Genomic DNA, 19551 nt, shown 5'->3' on the forward strand with positions numbered 1-19551 from the left:
GCCTCGCGAAGATAGGAGTTAACCTGGTCAGCTGTTCCCGTGGGAAATGGAGTCCCATAGACACTGATGTCTCACAAACCGCTTCCGCCATCAACCACTAGAAACCCAATTGTTGTACTCACAGGCCAGAAGGGTCTTGTACTACATATTTTGTATTTTGCTTGAGATTTCTGTATCAAGTTTGGAGCCTCATCAGCTAACAGTAATCCTGGGGCTGATGAGCACGACGGTCTTTTCTGGAAATTTATGTCTGGAAAACCCGGTCGTGACAGGGAGCGAGCGTCTCCATGAAGGAAGACGGCCAGAGGAGGAAAAGGACTGCACCCGGGGATTTGGAAGCCGAAGCTTCGAAACGGGAGAAGAAGTCTCCCACAGAGGGTCCTACCTTGGGGGGCGCCATTGCCGCACAAAGTCCTCGGGGGGATCAATTCTCCCGTGAGTCGTAAGTGACCCAAAATACTTTAATAGTACAGACATGCCATCTTTTTCTTCTGAGAAGATAACCACCGCATATATTTTTGCAGTTCGGGCCTTAGCCCCTCACAAATGAGCTCGTCTTCGGGGGATCTTCTTCCAGAGATGATGGAGAGCGAAACGCCTCCTCCGGACTCCTCCGCTCCGGAAGCGGGCGACCCTGAAGTGTCGTCGCGGAGGGCCTCTCCGAGTCCGGTGAGGCCAGAAGATAATCCCATTGACCCCAAAAGCTCCCAGTGTCCGGCTCCTGAAGAGAGCAGACAAAAGAGTCCGGCACCGTCTAGTGTGTGATCTGATGTTCTGAGGGAGTTTGTGGGGCGAGCGGCCATCTCAGATGAACACCGTGTGCTGATGAATACGGTGATGGAGAGAATATCGTCCGCTGAAAGCGGATTGCATGAAGCTTTTATGAGTCTACTGACAGGCTTTGAGGTACGTAAAAGAATGTATGATAGTCCTACACATACTAGGTGTGCCCTGTGTAAACGGTAGCCCCCGAGACTCTGGTTGTCGTCGGAAATGATGACGAACAGAGGATCATATTCCCAGGTAGTAACCATACTGCCTCTATGTGCAGGTGATGGAAGCTCCGGTGGCTAGCCGGAGTAGCGAATTTGCCCATTTAGAACGGCAGTTGGATGCGGCAGACGCCGACATCGAGCTTGTTAACAAAAGGCTTGACGAGGCACAGGGTAAGTGTCATTATCTGGTAAAGGCCACAGAGGAAGAGCAGCATGATGCCAGTATCTTTAATATGTTGTGACTGCAGATGGAGCTGCCACTGTTGAAGCCTTGCGGGCAGAACTTGCCTGAGCCAAGGAACAAGGGAGGTTGGGTAATGCGGCTGCTTTGAAGGCGGTCGAAGAGTTGCAAGTCGAGAAGTCCGTGAATGGAGAGAGCCGAAAAAGATGGCCAAGATGGCCATAGAATTAAAAGCCGCCGCCGACCATTGTCGGGTTCTTGAAAAGGAAAACCAAGCGAAGGCATCGAACCTTGAGAAGGCTGCTGTGACGAGAAAGGACCTCCGCTCTGCTATGAGGGCAAAGAAGGAGGAGCTGCGGGAAGCCGGGAATATTGTAGCTGGGAAATCCTTTATGTTGCGGAGGAAGTTCGGAGACCCACGGTATGCCCCTCTGGATCGGCTGTGGAGTTCGGAGGATGTATATATGGATTTGGCGGCGAGCGCTGCCGATGCGGCCAACTATTTCCAGGGTCAGATGGACCATGAAGTAGACCGGCTATTTTGGAGACAATTCCATTCTCGCGAGCATCCGCTTTCATTGACTGACCAATTAGCCGAATGGGCCGAACTAAATAGGTTGTCCGGACTCTCCATGAGGTCTGTTGTGGATCAGCTATGGCCGGAAAGGTCAAAACCGAACAGCTATTTCAGCTTGGTGCAGCAGTTCCTTGACGTGGTGCCGCGCATTAACGCGATGAAGAGGTCGGCGTGCATAGAGGGCGCATGGATGGCCTTTGCCCGTGTTAAAGCATACTGGGCGGAGATGGATGCTACCACTGTTGCAGCGCGGGATTCGGCCATAGGTCGAAAGGCTGCTGAGCACTACTTTGAGGAAATTCTTGAGGGTGCTCGTTTGATAGAGAGCCAGTGCTCAAAAAATATTATGTTTGAGTGATATGTAATCTCATTGTAAGCGAAATGCTGTTATAAATTTTTATAAGGCTATTTTTATACTTTTAACTGAAAGTAATATGATGCCTCCTGGGCGGCCGTTGATGTATACATGTGTATAACCTGAAAGATTGCAGCCGTCAGCTTCAACCCTCATGCATATAATGCGGAGGTGCTCGCAAAAACACACGTTCACACTTAACCCAACGTCTTGGTCCTATTAAGGAGGTGATAGCGGAGCGAGCGAGGAAACCGGACTATGATGCTTTAGCACTTTCACTTAGCCATAGGAGTTTGACAGTGGGGCTACTAAATAGCCCCTGGTGGTTCCGCACTTTCCCGATCCCGGTGTGCGTACATGCCTGGCCGGAAAACGGCCCTTCGTTAAGGCAGAGGAATTCTAACATTCCAACAGGTCATCGAGTGGTTGACCAGTCTCACGCTATATCATGACAGTCAGTTTTCGGCTTTCTCTACTAAGGTGCTCGTCCGGATGAACCAGGGCACAATCGCAGTAGTTCTCCTGGTGCTACCTTAGCCGGTAAAGCGGAACGTAAGGCACCAAAACACAGGAGCCGGGAAAACCCAACATTTGACCAAAGACAATGATTCGGAGCTGATGCATATAGGGCCAAACTCGCGACGCCGAACACTCCCTAAGTTATTCGGTCTTTGTGGTATAAACTGAAGGAAATATGCCCTAGAGGCAATAATAATGTTATTATTTTATTTCCTTATATCATGATAAATGTTTATTATTCATGCTAGAATTGTATTATCCGGAAACATAATACTTGTGTGAATACATAGACAAACCAAACGTCACTAGTATGCCTCTACTTGACTAGCTCATTAATCAAAGATGGTTATGTTTCCTAACCATAGACATGTGTTGTCATTTGATTAACGGGACCACATTATTAGGAGAATGATGTGATTGACATGACCCATTCCATTAGCTTAGCACCCGATCGTTTAGTATGTTGCTATTGCTTTCTTCATGACTTATACATGTTCCTATGACTATGAGATTATGCAACTCCTGTTTGCCGGAGGAACACTTTATGTGCTACCAAACGTCACAACGTAACTGGGTGATTATAAAGGAGCTCTAAAGGTGTCTCCAAAGGTACATGTTGGGTTGGCGTATTTCGAGATTAGGATTTGTCACTCCGATTGTCAGAGAGGTATCTCTGGGCCCTCTCGGTAATGCACATCACATAAGCCTTGCAAGCATTTCAACTAATGAGTTAGTTGCGAGATGATGTATTACGAAACGAGTAAAGAGACTTGCCGGTAACGAGATTGAACTAGGTATTGAGATACCGACGATCGAATCTCGGGCAAGTAAAATACCGATGACAAAGGGAACAACGTATGTTGATATGCGGTCTGACCGATAAAGATCTTCGTAGAATATGTAGGAGCCAATATGAGCATCCAGGTTCCGCTATTGGTTATTGACCAGAGACGTGTCTCGGTCATGTCTACATTGTTCTCGAACCCGTAGGGTCCACACGCTTAAGGTTTCAATGACAGTTATATTATGAGTTTATGAGTTTTGATGTACCGAAATTAGTTTGGAGTCCCGGATGTGATCGCGGACATAACGAGGAGTCTCGAAATGGCCGAGACATAAAGATTGATATATTAGATGGCTATATTCGGACACCGGAAGTGTTCCGGGTGATTTCGGAGAAAACCGGAGAGCCGGAGGGTTACCGGAACCCTACCGGGAGAAGTAATGGGCCATATGGGCCTTAGTGGAGAGAGAGAGGGGCAGCCAGGGTGGGCCGCGCGCCTCCTCCCCCCTGGTCCGAATTGGACTAGGAGAGGGGGGGTGGCGCCCCCCTTTCCTTCTCCTTCCCCACTTCCTTCCCCCTCCTAGTAGGAGTCCTACTCCTACTAGGAGGAGGACTCCTCCTGGCGCGCCAATAGGGGCCGGCCAGCCTCCTCCCCTTGCTCCTTTATATACGGGGGTAGGGGGCACCCCTGGACACACAAGTTGATCCACGTGATCATATTCTTAGCTGTGTGCGGTGCCCCTTCCACCATAATCCTCGATAATATTGTAGTGGTGCTTAGGCGAAGCCCTGCGATGGTAGTACATCAAGATTGTCACCACGCCGTCGTGCTGACAGAACTCTACCCCGACACTTTGCTGGATCGGAGTCCGGTGATCGTCATCGAGCTGAACGTGTGCTAAAACTCGGAGGTGCCGTAGTTTCGGTGCTTGATCGGTCGGGCCGTGAAGACCTACGACTACATCAACCACGTTGTGCTAACGCTTCCGCTGTCGGTCTACAAGGGTACGTAGATCACACTCTCCCCTCTCGTTGCTATGCATCACCATGATCTTGCATGTGCGTAGGAATTTTTTTGAAATTACTATGTTCCCCAACATAAACCGGGCCTAAATAATGGCCTTTGTAAGAAGCCCCTTATGTCCAGGTACGTGCATTGTTCTGGCATGGCCACATGCCAATACGTCAGCATCCTTCTCAACGGTGGATATGTATCAACAAGAGACAGTAAAAAAGGTTTACGCAGGGTCTTAATCTAAAAAGAATCCTTGGAGCGGGTCCCTGCTGCACGTCTGCGCCTGTGTCTCTGTTGTGCCGTATCCTGGACGGGTGTAGCATGATGATCGTCTATAAAAGAGAGGAATTTAGGTGAAAAAGTTGTCGTGCAAAAAGATAGTTTGTTAAAGAAACCATGTATAATTCAAGATGAGAAGAAATTGCCACTTGTCTGCGCGTGTTGAGCCACTTGTATTGACAAATAGGGGTGTGACCATTTATTCGGTATAATTAGCGGCGCCGGACTCAATTAGTTGTGTCTGAGGTCTTGACGACCTATTGGATGCTTTCGCTGGTCCGGGCGCCTTTAATGTGCGGCTGCCAAGGCAACCTCACTCTCTTCGGCGCGCAGAGATCGCTTGATATTTCCGTGCACTGTAATGATGCGACATGGACTGGGCATCTTGAGTGTGAGGGAGGCGTAGTGTGGTATTGCATTAAAGCGAGCGAAAGCTTCGCGCCCGAGCAGTGCTTGATAGACACTTTGAAACGGAGCGATGTGGAAAGTTAAATGCTCGCGACGGAAGTTATCGGGGGAGCCGAATATAACTTGTAGTAAGAGGGTGTTGGGGAACGTTGCAGAAAACAAAAAAATTTCCTACGTTTTCACCAAGATCCATCTATGAGTTCATCTAGCAACGAGTGATCGGATGCATCTACATACCTTTGTACATCGCGAGCGGAAGCGTTCAAAGAACGGGGATGAGGGAGTCGTACTCGTCGTGATCCAAATCACCGAAGATCCTAGCGCCGAACGGACGGCACCTCCGCGTTCAACACACGTACGGTCAGCGTGACGTCTCCTCCTTCTTGATCCAGCAAGGGGGAAGGAGAGGTTGATGAAGATCCAGCAGCACGACAGCGTGGTGGTGGATGCAGCAGTCACCGCAGCAGGGCTTCGCCGTTCTTCTGCGAGAGGGAGAGGTGTAGCAGGGGAGAGGGAGGCACCAAGACTTCAGGGTGCGGCTGCCCTCCCTCCCCCCTTTATATAGGCCCCCTAAGGGGGTGCGCCGGCCCTAGGAGATGGGATCTCCTAGGGGGGGCGGCGGCCAAGGGGGAGGAGTGCCCCCCAAGGCAAGTGGAGGCGCCCCCTCCCCTAGGGTTCCCAACCCTAGGCGTATGGGGGGGCCGAGGGGGGGCGCACCAGCCCACTATGGGCTGGTTCCCTCCCCACTTCAGCCCATGGGGCCCTCCGGGATGGGTGGCCCCACCCGGTGGACCCTCGGGACCCTTCCGGTGGTCCCGGTACAATACCGTTGACCCCCGAAACTCTCCCAATGGCCGAAACTGCACTTCCTATATATAATTCTTCACCTCCGGACCATTCCGGAACTCTTCGTGACGTCCGGGATCTCATCCGGGACTCCGAACAACTTTCGGATTACTGCATACTCATATCCATACAACCCTAGCGTCACCGAACCTTAAGTGTGTAGACCCTACGGGTTCGGGAGACATGTAGACATGACTGAGACGACTCTCCGGTCAATAACCAACAGCGGGATCTGGATACCCATGTTGGCTCCCACATGCTCCTCGATGAACTCATCGGATGAACCATGATGTCGAGGATTAAAGCAACCCCGTATACAATTCCCTTTGTCAATCGGTACGTTACTTGCCCGAGATTCGATCGTCGGTATCCCAATACCTCGTTCAATCCCGTTACCGGCAAGTCACTTTACTCGTACCGTAATGCATGATCTCGTGACCAGACACTTGGTCACTTTGAGCTCATTATGATGATGAATTATCGAGTGGGCCCAGAGATACCTCTCCATCATACGGAGTGACAAATCCCAGTCTTGATCCGTGTCAACCCAACAGACACTTTCGGAGATACCCGTAGTATACCTTTATAGTCACCCAGTTATGTTGTGACGTTTGGTACACCCAAAGTACTCCTACGGTATCCGGGAGTTACACGATCTCATGGTCTAAGGAAAAGATACTTGACATTGGAAAAACTCTAGCAAACGAACTATACGATCTTGTGCTATGTTTAGGATTGGGTCTTGTCCATCACATCATTCTCCTAATGATGTGATCTCGTTATCAATGACATCCAATGTCCATAGTCAGGAAACCATGACTATCTGTTGATCAACGAGCTAGTCAACTAGAGGCTTACTAGGGACATGTTGGTGTCTATGTATTCACACATGTATTACGATTTCCGGATAACACAATTAAAGCATGAATAAAAGACAATTATCATGAACAAGTAAATATAATAATAATCCTTTTATTATTGCCTCTAGGGCATATTTCCAACAGAGGGAGCCCGTACAACGAGCCCCTAGGCCTGGTGTTACTCCTTTAAAGGTAGTATTGCTATGGCGAATTTGTGTTGGGTCTAACCCCATCCCGCGGATTGTATCCTAATATATTAGGTTTAGGCTACTGCCGCCGTCCATCAAGACTCGTGTGAAGTGATATCCGCCAATTACTGGGTCTAATAGCAGGGCAGCCCATCCTGCGTGTCGGATACTTGCTGAGTAATCGCGATGGTCGAAAGTGATCGGTTGAGACGACCAGTGGCAGGACTTCGCGGTGACAGGCACTTGGGTATATTTTCCTGGGAGTGCCGCGTTGTTTTTTCCCTTGATCACGTGTAACACATTTACTGTTTTGACTTCTGGTGGAGATTTCTTTTGTTCCCCCGTGTCTTGCTTGGGGGGCTCATCCTCGTCTTCACTTGGTGTATCCTCCCCCTTGTGTACGGCATTGAGCTTGCTGGACTGCTTGAAGACCCAACATTCTCCGTGGGTATGATTAGCGGGTTTACCAGGGGTACTATGGATCTGGCATACTTGGTCCAGAATTTTGTTGAGGCTGGACAGTTCATCCCTGGTACCTTTAGGGGGCGGCTTTTGACCTGGCCGAGAGCTTTTGAATCCGGCATTTACTGCCGTGCCCTTCATGATGTCTTCTTTAATCCGGCATTTGTTATTGCTGTTGCGCCGTGATTTCCCGTTTCCATCTCTAACTTTAGATGTACTGGGGTTGCTGGTGCTGCATCTGGCTAGCCAGCTGTCCTCACCCGCGCAAAAGCGGGTCATGAGGTTTGTTAATGCGGCCATCGTTCTCGGCTTATTTTGGCCGAGGTGTCTGGTGAGCCATTCGTCACGGACGCTATGCTTGAAAGCTGGCAAGGCTTCGGCGTCTGGACAGTCGACAATCTGGTTCTTTTTAGTAAGAAACTTGTTCCAAAGCTTTCGGGCTGACTCTCCGGGCTGTTGAGTTATATGACTCAAATCGTCCGCATCCGGAGGTCGGACATAAGTCCCTTGAAAATTTGCCCGAAAGGCGTCTTCGAGCTCTTCCCAACTTCCAATGGAGCTTTCGGGGAGGCCTTTGAGCCAGTGACGAGCTGGCCCTTTGAGCTTGAGGGGTAAGTACTTGATGGCGTGGAGATCATCTCCTCGAGCCATATGGATGTGAAGGATGTAGTCCTCAATCCAGACCCCAGGGTCTGTTGTTCCGTCGTATGCCTCTATGTTTACGAGCTTGAATCCCTCTGGAAATTCATGGTCTAGCACCTCATCGGTGAAACATAGGGGGTGTGCGGCACCCCTGTAGCTGGGTGTACCGTGTTGTTCGGATGTTTGTTGTGTTGCATTGTATGCTGGGGCGCGCTTGTGTGGTCCATAGATGGATCTTGTTGCACCGTCCTTTGGGTGCGAGCCCTCGCATGGGTCGTGTATTGTATTGTGAGCGGCGTTGTATGCCGCTCTGTGTTGGTAGAGGGGTTGTCTATCCGACCAGGTGGCCGCTTTGATATTTGGTTGTGGGGGATCTAAGGCCTCCTCATCGAATTCGGGTAGCAGCTTCCGCTTTGGGTAGCTCTTGGAGGGGCGATTGTCGTCGTACCTCGCTGCTGTGTTGAGTATTTTGCTCCATCTGATGTGGAGTGTGTCTTGCGCAGCCTTGAGCCTTTGCTTCTGCTTTTTCAGACTCCTCGCGGTGGCAACAAGCCTTTTACGGGTAGTCTGCTGCTCCGGGTGCCTGTCCGACGTTGCGTCGTCCGGGCCATTATCCTTGATACGATTTGTTTGTTTGGTTTGATTATCCGGATTGTCGTTGTCCGGCAGCAGTTCGCCCTGCTCTAGCGCTGGGTCTGTGTGATCGCTATTTCTGTCGAGGCGGGATTTGGGGCGGTGCTTGCGTCGCCGCTTTGACTGCTTTTCGAGGGAACAAGCCTTCGGTGCATCCTTCCGCTCCTCGTCTTCATCTTTTGGTGCGTCCACCATGTATACGTCATATGACGAGGTGGTGTTCCAGGGCCTGATAGGCGCTGGTTCTTTATCGTCTCCTTCATCGGCGTCCATATCGTCGATGTCTTCGGAGTCGAAGTCGAGCATGTCAGTTAAATCGTCGACAGTGGCTACAAAGTGGGTGGTGGGTGGGCTTTGAATTTCTTCATCGTCCGTATCCCAACCTTGGTGACCGTAGTCCGGCCAGGGCTCTCCTGATAAAGAGAGAGACTTTAGTGATTTCATAATATCGCCAAAGGGCGAGTGCTGAAAGATGTCCGCGGAAGTAAACTCCATGATCGGCGCCCAATCGGATTCGATCGGCAGAGGCGCGAATGGTTCGGAGTCCGGAGAGGAGTCCGGCTCCTTGGAATCACGAGTCTCGCGGAGTGCGGGGCTAGTGTTCGGCTCGATCACCGTTAGGATCACAGCCCCCGAGGCGGCGTCCAACCACCCATCCTCGATCGGCGTAGTTGGCTCCGAATTAAGGGTCGAAGCCGATGCGGGTGCGGCCTTCAGGGCACTGTTAGGCGGCAGAGCTAGATCATGCTCGTCGTGGCAGCGCGGCGCGCTCGGCAGTGGCTCGAATCCGTCGAAGATCAAGTCCCCGCGGATGTCAGCCGTGTAGTTTAAACTTCCAAATCTGACCTGACGGCCAGGGGCATAGCTTTTGATCTGCTCCAGATGGCCAAGTGAATTGGCCCGCAGTGCAAAGCCGCCGAAGACAGAGATCTGTCCAGGGAGACAAGTTTCACCCTGGACCGCATCACTATCGATGATCGTAGGAGCCATCAAGCCTGACGGCGACAACACAGAGGAACTCTCAATGAAAGCACCAATGTCGGTGTCAAAACCGGCGGATCTCGGGTAGGGGGTCCTGAACTGTGCGTCTAGGCCGGATGGTAACATGAGGCAAGGGACACGAAGTTTTACCCAGGTTCGGGCCCTCTCGATGGAGGTAAAACCCTACGTCCTACTTGATTAATATTGATGATATGGGTAGTACAAGAGTAGATCTACCACGAGATCGGAGAGGCTAAACCCTACAAGCTAGCCTATGGTATGATTGTTGTTGTCTATGTTGTCCTATGGACTAAAACCCTCCGGTTTATATAGACACCGGAGAGGGTTAGGGTTACACAAAGTCGGTTACAATGGTAGGAAATCTGCATATCCGTATCGCCAAGCTTGCCTTCCACGTCAAGGAAAGTCCCTTCCGGACACGGGACGAAGTCTTCAATCTTGTATCTTCATAGTCCAGGAGTCCGGCTGAAGGTATAGTACGGCCATCCGGACACCCCCTAATCCAGGACTCCCTCAGTTACCATACGAGATGACCCGGGAGGAGAACGCGAAGATCGTGCGAGCCGAAGTGACGAACTTCTTTCAAGGGGTGAAAGCAAAGAAACATCCACCTCTGGAGGAGAAGGTAGATCCGGTGAAAGCAAAGCGCACTCTGGCTACCCTGACAAAACCACCAAAGTCTCCGTCGAAAGGCAACTATGAGCGCATTATTGGAAAGACATTTGTCGAAGCGGAGCGGTCGGGAACTACTGTCAGTGATCAAAGGATAAAAGAACAATGAGCTGGGAAAAAATTGCCCAGCTCGGCGAACAAGCGAACCAATCGTGCCCCCCGCTCAAGGTGTCTAGCGACATCGTCGCTAATGATCCGAGGATGGTGCCCAGTTATAGCAATCTTGGAGATTACCTGCCCGACGATGTACATTATGATTTCTCGGAGGTGGTACATAGATACGAGTTTGGGAAGCCTCTCGTCAAAGATGAAAGATCTCTAACAACGATGATGCGAAGATTGCATGATTGGTACATGAAAACCTGCAGAGAGTCTGGGGGGAAGGATACTTTGACGCTGATAGTTAGAGAGGAGCATGACCTCGTTGGAATTGAACTGTTGAATGTTTCATTGAGCAGTTCTTCCAGTTTTTCAATCAAAGGGCCCCCGATAAAGCAACGGTCACTTGCTACTGTCTGTAAGTAGTACTACTTCTCTCACTAAGTCTCTCTCTATATAGGTCAGCTCTTTCATTGCATGTATTTATAATTATCCTCTATATTATGCAGATTGAAGATCGCTGAATTGAAGAAAAGACAAGTCGGTGATATTGGGTTCATTGACACAAATCTCATAGATGCAACCGAGGTTAAATTTCATGCCGAAGATACCGAGGCCAACTTGCTATAATCGTTCGTCATAAATGAAAACAAAGATATAATACTCTTTCCTTACAACTTCAAGTGAGTGTTACTGTCTTGTGCATATTCCGTTTCCCTTATATATTAGTCCAGGTTATAGTAATGTAATTGATGAGTTATGCATGCGTGCGCAGTTACCACTATATTCTCCTAGAGATTAAGCTTGAGCAGGGACTAGTAACCGTCTTAGACTCGAGATGAAAAGATCCCCAGGAGTATGCAGACATGACTCAAATGCTCAAGAAGTAAGTTAAATCGATCATTATCCACCTTATCAGCATCAGCAACTTTGTTCATTTTCTGATGTCGAGTAATTGTTGTCTTTGTCTGACAGGGTTTGGAGAAAATTCACCAAAAAGCTCCAGGACTGCCGAAAAAGCTGCAATTTAGACACCCGAAAGTAAGTACTATAGTAGCATGTACCGCGCATCTCCTAGTGATTCAAGCGCTAGTTTCATCAATACCATTTGGCATGCTTGCTTATTAGTTTGATTGACCTCTATTTCTTATAAAGTGGTTGTCGCAGGATCAAGGGAATGATTTCTGTGGATACTACGTTTGCGAGTCCATCCGCCACACGACCTGTGAACAGGGGTACTCTGACGAACAATATGAAGTGCGTAAGCAATAATATTCACAATTTTATTTTATTACCATCATTTGTGTTGAGTTTCATTTATTCATATATATATATGTATTGACCCCCTTCTTCAAATTAGATCTTTCGGGTGCGGGATGAACTCCTAGCACCAGATCGTATGCGAGCAATTCAAGAGGAATTGGCGGCATTCTTCCTTGACCACGTGATCGCTGAAGACGGAGAATACTATGTGGATCCTGTGTTCATATATAATTAGGAGATTATATTGTAAGAGATAATTATTGTATAGATGTAGCCGGTAGTGTCGGATAGATATACGAGAACTTGTTGTTCGACCAATCTCTCGGAGAAGGAGAGGTGGTCGATATCACTTCTTTCTGTATGCATATGTTCATGACAATCATCTGTTTCCTTCGTTTGCTTACTAGCTAGCTAGCATGTCTAGTCCTCTCTATACGTATATAGTACGTAGCGTCGACCAAGCACGGACATAAGAGAGGACGCTTCTTTCTATTAATTAGCTAGCTAAAACAATATATGAAACACCTAAATTAACCCCCCAAAACCCCCAACACCTAAATTAAAGTCCAGTGACTAGAGCAAAACTTTAAATAGAGTAACCTCTCTAATGGATTTTACTCTTGTGAATTAATCACACAACTTGACGTTAACAGCGTACATCCGCTGTAACTTTGCAAAAACCTGGTTCGGGTCAGAGAGAGACTGAATACTGTTCAGTTAGTACAATTCATGCCAGTTTCCGTGTTCTCAGAAAAATAAACCATCATACGAACTCAACAGATTATCGTGAGAAGATAAAAGAATTTTTTTTCTAAATTACACGATCATCAACAACACATATGTTACTGAAGGCGCCGTGCTTGGGTGAATCACATCTGCATCCTTAGCCTGATATTCTGTTTTCGCTCTTGTCCCACCTGTGGCCCGCTAAAAGCCGAGAAATAAAATTATTACTCCAGCAGGAATTGCTCATTCAGAGTTAACCCACGGAAAAATGAATTGTTTTTGAAAAAAAAAGCTAATATGATGCCCCGGATGCAGATATTAGCTTACAGCAATGTAAATAAAGAGAAAAGCACAATACTGATTACACACTTTTACTTGTTGGATACCAGATATGTGACAAAACAATTGGATGTGTTTGATTTTATATATGATTTTCGGCAACACAGTGTATCCTGACATCAAGAATATTAATACTGAAACAAGTGATTTACCTCGGTGATTACTTTCGTAGACTTGCGACCAATCTTTGACCTTATATCGAAGCCCGATCTCTTGGGCATCTTTGTTAATGGCTCATCCAGGCCATCATCTTCATCTCCATCATCTGCAATCATTTTTTTTTGGAGATTAGATTTGTAGTTGGCACTACTATGCCGAATAACCATTTTGTCCAAGTCAGAACATTATCTAGTGAACAGAGAACAACAAGAAGTATCTTCGGCTCCTCACAAGTCAGAGCATTCTACAACATGCCCAGTAGAAACAAGGGAAGTGTTTACCATCTTCTCCACCGAAGCCTTCAAAGTCTTCCATGTCTTCCATTTCATCCATCTCGATATCAGCACCTTCAACATACTCTATCTCACCTTCCTGTTTATATGGGAAAGCTTGTGAGCAGTGACAACATAACAAAGTTAGCTTAACTATCATAATCGGTCTGCGCTTACTTCTTCCTCTTCTATCTCAGGAGCCAGTTCATCCTTTTCCATGTCAAGGATAGTATCAAACTGCTTGAGGGGGACATTATGAATTTCACCACCATAAACACCTTTCCTCAGACGCTCTATTAGTTCTCTTTCAATACTCTGACCGATAGCAGGAAGATGTTAGAACATTGCAATGTATAACACATAAGTGATGGTGATTATCCGAAAAAATAACCTTCTCTAGTTGAGCAGCCTTTTCAGCTTTCTCTAATCTTTGGAGATCGCGCTGAGTCTTCCTCCTGGGGACGGTCATTATCTTCTCTCTAGCAGAGCAGGAAAGTATGTTTAGCAACTTTTTTATGTGTCAGAAGTTAACAGTATAAGTATGTACTACCTCTGTAAACTAATAGAAGACCTTTTAGATCACTACTTACTGATCTAAAAGGTTTTCTATTAGTGTACAGAGGGAGTACATCAACGATATGAATCAGCATGTAACTGAACCCGGTTACAAGTTAATTGCACGAATGTCATATCATAAGTCTCAAGTCATCACTAGTCGTTTTGAATATAGGTTTTTTTCGCACTGTCAAAAAAGGGTTTGTAGTCGCCATAATACCATTAGTAATTTGAATATGGAAAACATATGATTTGAAGACGTTTTGGCTTTAGTATTCCTGAGCTATGCAGCCCAAAGCGCCTGATTGGTTGAGGAAGCAGCTTGAGGGGGAAAAGCATGGACTGGAGGTGCTGTGCGGCACTCATCACCAAATATGACTTCTAGACCTAAGAAATTGGAACAGCAGAACAAATAAGCTGCAAGGCAAACAGTGTTGTGGTCCCATTCGCTACACAGACCATATGGGCATTTCTCTTTCTTTTCGGTCCTCTTAGTGCATGTTCTGACTTTAGTAGGACACTATTCTTCACATGGGCAACCCCTAAGCGTGTAACGAATAAAATAGTCGCCAGGCAAAAACACTGGATAGTTAAGAGACTTAGAGCATTTGCACGAAACTATGGATAAATGGAACCTGGACGACTCTTCTGCTTCTGGTCGGTGCTCATGGCCAATGCAGTCCAGCTGAGCCACCCAACAGCACGTACCATCCCGCACGTCTACAGCCTAGATTTGGTCCAGCTAGGTTCTAGACCAAAGGATTTGACAAGATAACGTTGGATTAGGCCAGATCCACATGATGAAGCACTAAAGTGATGCACAGGCGCAGGCTAGTTGCCAGAGCTGGAAAGGTGTCCTCTAACTGAGGTTAAACCAACATCTGCTCGCAACTGACGCTTGCCAAAGTGGGTGCACTCATGCGCACAATAGCAATTCCAATAATAGCGATACCCACAGCACTAATGAATCAACAAGCTACAGCTTGGTCAGCAAGAGGTCACCTGTTCAGTGTCTTGTACGTTACAAAGAATGGAGAGGAAAGCAGTAAAAAAGGCCGGTCAATCCACAAAAACCTACTCCCTCCGATTCAAATTAACTGACGCTGATTTAGTACAAAGTTAGTACAACTTTGTACTAGACCACAGCATCAATTATCATTGATTGGAGGGAGTACTATTTTATAGGCTGTTGACAGAATAAACCATTGGAAATAATACAAGGGTAAACCTTAACAAAGAGGATCGACTGGTAAGTTTGTGGCCTGAACTTGTTACCATGGTTTTCACTTTCAGTGAGACTTCGATGAAATTCACTGAATTTCAGTAGACACTGAAATATTTAGCTTTTGGCCAAAATATTTCAGCCATTTTAGTGGTACACAGGAATTCAAATATTTTACCTTTTTTCAATCAAATATTTAATTTAATTCAAGTGAATATTCCGGCCCATTGGCCGAAATGCAAACTGAAATTCACTGAATTTCGGTACTTTCGGTTGGTGCTGATTCTTTTCTGAAACTGAAATGAAAAACCATGCTTGTAACAACTTTAGCATAACCAATCAGCCTTGCCATACGATCATTTCTGGTGATCCTAATTTATTTCCTCTATTATGATCTCAAATGTATTTTCGTTTTTACATTCTACCATATAAGAAAAACAAATGGAACAGTACCATCAACTTATACAATCAGATTACACCCAGAATTCAGGAGCAGATAACTGTCAAGAAACAATATGTTGTGCCTACTAAAACCAGTAGTGCTTACCTCACTTTAAGTTGAAGTCTCCTCATCCTTATGCGATACTGAGTCATTTTTGTCAGGCGTTGTTTGATCTTGTGCACAAGTAGCTCCGGCCAATGTTCCTACATAATGATAAAAAGGGATGGCATAAGGCTAACTAGACTCACGTTGAGATGAAGTGACAAAGCACAGCAGCTAGCTAGATATGCATACGAGATGTTTTTTGATGACTTCCATTGCTTGCTCATAATTCCTGGGTAGTTTGACTCTCTCCCATAATTTGTTTGGCAGATGGGCTCTTTCCGCAGTTTTCATGTATAAGTAGAAAATACCTGCATGACCGGTCAAAGTAGAAAGAAGGACAGCATCAACAAAAGTTTACGATGATAAGCATAGTTCGGGACGAAAAAGAACAAAGAGCACAATGAGTAAAGCACGCGGACCACGATATTATAATCAGTGGCAAGCTGAAGCATCCAATATTAAAGTCACTCATTCTAGCCTCTGCGGATCACAACGACTACTGCTCGCAAAACAGCACTGCTTTGACATCACACAGCCAGCTGATCATGCATGGAAGAGATAACTGCTTCAATCAAGTTTGTAACGTCCAAGGCACAAAATTATTATTTCAAAACTTGTTTTCTGAATCATGTAATGATGATGACTCTTTAATGGCCCATAGAACTCAAGCTTTGCTGAATTCTAGTTCTACTGTTGTACAGCATTTTTTGGTATTCATATAGCACATGCTTCAATCTTACACCTTACTTATTCCATCAATTTATGTGACTCGGAGAACACTTACTTACTTGTTCTCCTATAACAGAATTTACCATGTCACTGTGCAAAGCAAAGGCAGTGGAGAGAGCTTACTAGAAATTTGTGGTGGAAGGAGAAAACAGAAATATCACCGGGCTGTCCTTTTTTTAAGGGGAAACAGAAATATATCGACTACACAAGAAATGGGAGTCAATAGCTGGTGGCAATTATCTGACGGAGGGTGGAGAAGTGAGGCGGTCACAGAATCACAGTAGCGCTGGTCATAGATTAGATTTTCGGCCGAAACAACAATTTTGAGCCGAATTCCGGCCATCTCGCTTGGGCCCATCATATATCCCTTTCGATCAATTTTTCTGGCCCAACTTTGAAATTTCTGGCCCGGCCTAACTTCTACAGCGTTGTCGCCCTAACCCTAAAGTTTTCATCTTTCCTCGGTCCTCCTGTGTGCCGGGTCGCCGCTACACTGGTCACATCACACCGAACGCAGCTTCTCCAGCCGTCTGACCAAGTCTATCTCCTCTACGGCTCCATGCACTACTAGGAAAAACCTTATACATAGAGGCTTATCAATAGTGCTTGTTAGAAAGACGTGCGACTGATACTTAGCAGTGGCACATGCTAGGGTTGTGACCGTCCGCACTTAGCAGTAGCGCGTGCTTGCTGTTATGGCCAGCCCAGGCCTAGCTGCACGTCCCCTCTTAGGAGTAGCGCGGGTCTTGGACCGGCGCTACAGCTAATGACATTAGCAGTACCGTTGGGCCGCGACCCGCGCTACTACTAAGCCCATGTTATCATCGTCCTCCCCCGCCTGACCTCTTAGTCTCCCTCCTCACTCTCCATCTCCACTCTCTCTCCCACCCTTGTCGGCCCGCCCCCGCACTACTCCGGCCGCCCTCCCCCGTGGCCGCCCTACCCATGCGCGGCTTCCCTCCCCCGGCGCCGGCCCTCCCCAATGCGTGGCCACCCTCCCCCGTGCCTGCCACCTCCATCCCCTTTGTCGGCCCAGGCTGCCTACCGTGAGTACCTCCTTCTCCTCTATGAATGTGGTGGATGAATTAGCAAATGCAATACGTTCAGATTTTTTTACTAATTTTGCTCATATATATGAACCCTAGGTGTTCATATATATGAGCCCACTTCATCATTAGAGCACTAAATAGTTTTTTAGTACAATAGTATGTATATATATGTAACCCTAGGTGTTCATATATATGAACCCACTACTAGTAGAAAGCTTATAGATAAATGGGTGAATGAAATTAGGTTTTTTTTGTAATGCTTTGATAGATAGATGGATAAAACTAGGTTTTTTAGTAATGCTTTGGATATATAGATGGATGGATGGATAGCTGTTAGGGTTAGTAATACAATTTTTTAGTAAAAAAACTAGTTTTACAAATTTTTAGTAAATGTAGGTCTTTTGAATCAGCATAATAATGTTTAGTTGATAGCTTATAGGGTTTCACTAAGTCCTAAAATTAGGATAATAATGTTTTTTGTTTATATTTTGTTTTTGCAGAAATTAAGTAGCCCCTGCATCATCCCCGTTGTCGTCCCCGTCACCGACCCCCTCCGACCTTGAGGTGAGAGCAGCCAAATCCCCATGTCGTTGAAGTCGATGATGATGTAGATGTTTTCATAGATGTAGTAGTAGTATATGAGTAAGGAAGCCACTAACTTGTCACATGAGTTCATCGATTGCCTCCTCCACTGGACTAATTTTCTTAAAGTCCATCCCATGTGCGACCAAGTACTCCTGCTTTAATATTCTGCTTCAATACTTCTGTTTCATTAATGCTTTTGAAAAATTTCGACGAAATGGATGCATATATGCATTTTGCAGGGAACACCTCCGAGTGACCTATGTTTTGCTGGAATGTTGATTCATTTCCGTTCTGGAAAATTTTAGGCATTCGATATGTCCTATTTTAGCAAAGGTCATGCTATATTTTTCTGTGAATTTTGGCATGACTTGTGCTACAATGTGTGGAAATATCGAGTGGCCCGGATTCTCTAGAAATATAATTAAACGACATTACGGGTTGACTTTAAGTCTGTTGGAGCTCCATACATGACAGTCACAAAACTAGTGAGGGAATGTCCACCATATATGAGAAAGGAAGAGGAATATCGACCGTTGTCGTGGGGGTAGCTTCTTCTTCATGCCAAGGTGCTAGACATTTTGGTGTAACTCACTTTGGAATGATAGGAGGAGCTACCATCACCAACAATCGCAAAATGTCAAAGAGGAAGAATCCTGACTGTTGTCATGGGGGTCAATTCTCCTTCATTCCCGTGTGCTAGACATTTTGGTGTAATGCACTCGGGGACGAAGGGAGGAGTGACCATTACCGATGGTCGAATATATACACCACGTGAGCTGAGAGTTTTCAAGAAAAGACTCGACAGGCCGATAGTCAACCCGTGATGAATAATAATGATCTAATTTAGTTCTTGTACTACATATATTAAATTTTAGAAGTTTAATCTTTGAACTATGACCATAGAAAATGTCTGACGATGACGATAGGATCCTGGAGTGCGATTACTGTGGCAACGACTGGGGTCTATGCTGCACGCCTCACCTTTGAGACGGTAGGCGCTTTAGTATTAAGCTCGAGAGACCTTCTTTCTTGAAACAGTACGCAACGACGACAAGTCTTTTTTTGTAATTAAGCATGACTTCTACTTTTTCAACGTGTAATTTCTGTCTTTTACAATTCGACTAGTGCATTCCATGTCATGCAAGACGGCTATGTCTTGGAGAAGCTAAATTTTGAAGATCATGAGAACATGGAGACAAAGAGAGTTCACCTCAGGACCCATCATGGTTATACTTTTGCCGCAAATCTATACAATGCGGTGAACTACTCCTACATTGGTTGCTCAAATTGGGAAGCACTGTGCAAGGCATATGGTTTTCACGAGGGTATGCATGTCACCTTCGATCTTGGTGATCCTGAAGATGACATTGACGAAGATAATGTCGATGAAGATAATATCGACGAAGCTAATATCGACATTTGGGTCCTTGTTGATACGCTCCCACTTCTACCTCTATGTGATTTTCTCAAGCTATTTTTATGTAATTTATATTGTTTATAGGGAACTAGTTGATAGCTTATATATTTCCTTGACAGCTTATTTAAATTCTTCAAAAAATGCTTAGAAAATAGTAGACAGAACCTACTA

The 19551-nt window shown here is 46.3% G+C and overlaps 1 protein-coding gene across 1 annotated transcript; it reads right to left on the reverse strand.

Moving 5' to 3' along the window:
• Positions 1 to 12596: 12596 nt before the first annotated feature.
• LOC125546568 (protein MAK16 homolog) lies at positions 12597 to 15951 on the reverse strand (the record flags this gene model as incomplete). Its single annotated transcript, XM_048710784.1, has 7 exons — positions 12597 to 12707; positions 12998 to 13110; positions 13286 to 13376; positions 13454 to 13591; positions 13668 to 13755; positions 15601 to 15698; positions 15790 to 15951. Coding segments are annotated over 7 exons (801 nt in total), but the record flags the coding sequence as incomplete, so codon positions are not given.
• Positions 15952 to 19551: the final 3600 nt, after the last annotated feature.

The sequence above is a fragment of the Triticum urartu genome, chromosome 3 (genome assembly GCF_003073215.2).
Source record: "Triticum urartu cultivar G1812 chromosome 3, Tu2.1, whole genome shotgun sequence".
In the NCBI taxonomy this organism is placed as follows: domain Eukaryota; kingdom Viridiplantae; phylum Streptophyta; class Magnoliopsida; order Poales; family Poaceae; genus Triticum; species Triticum urartu.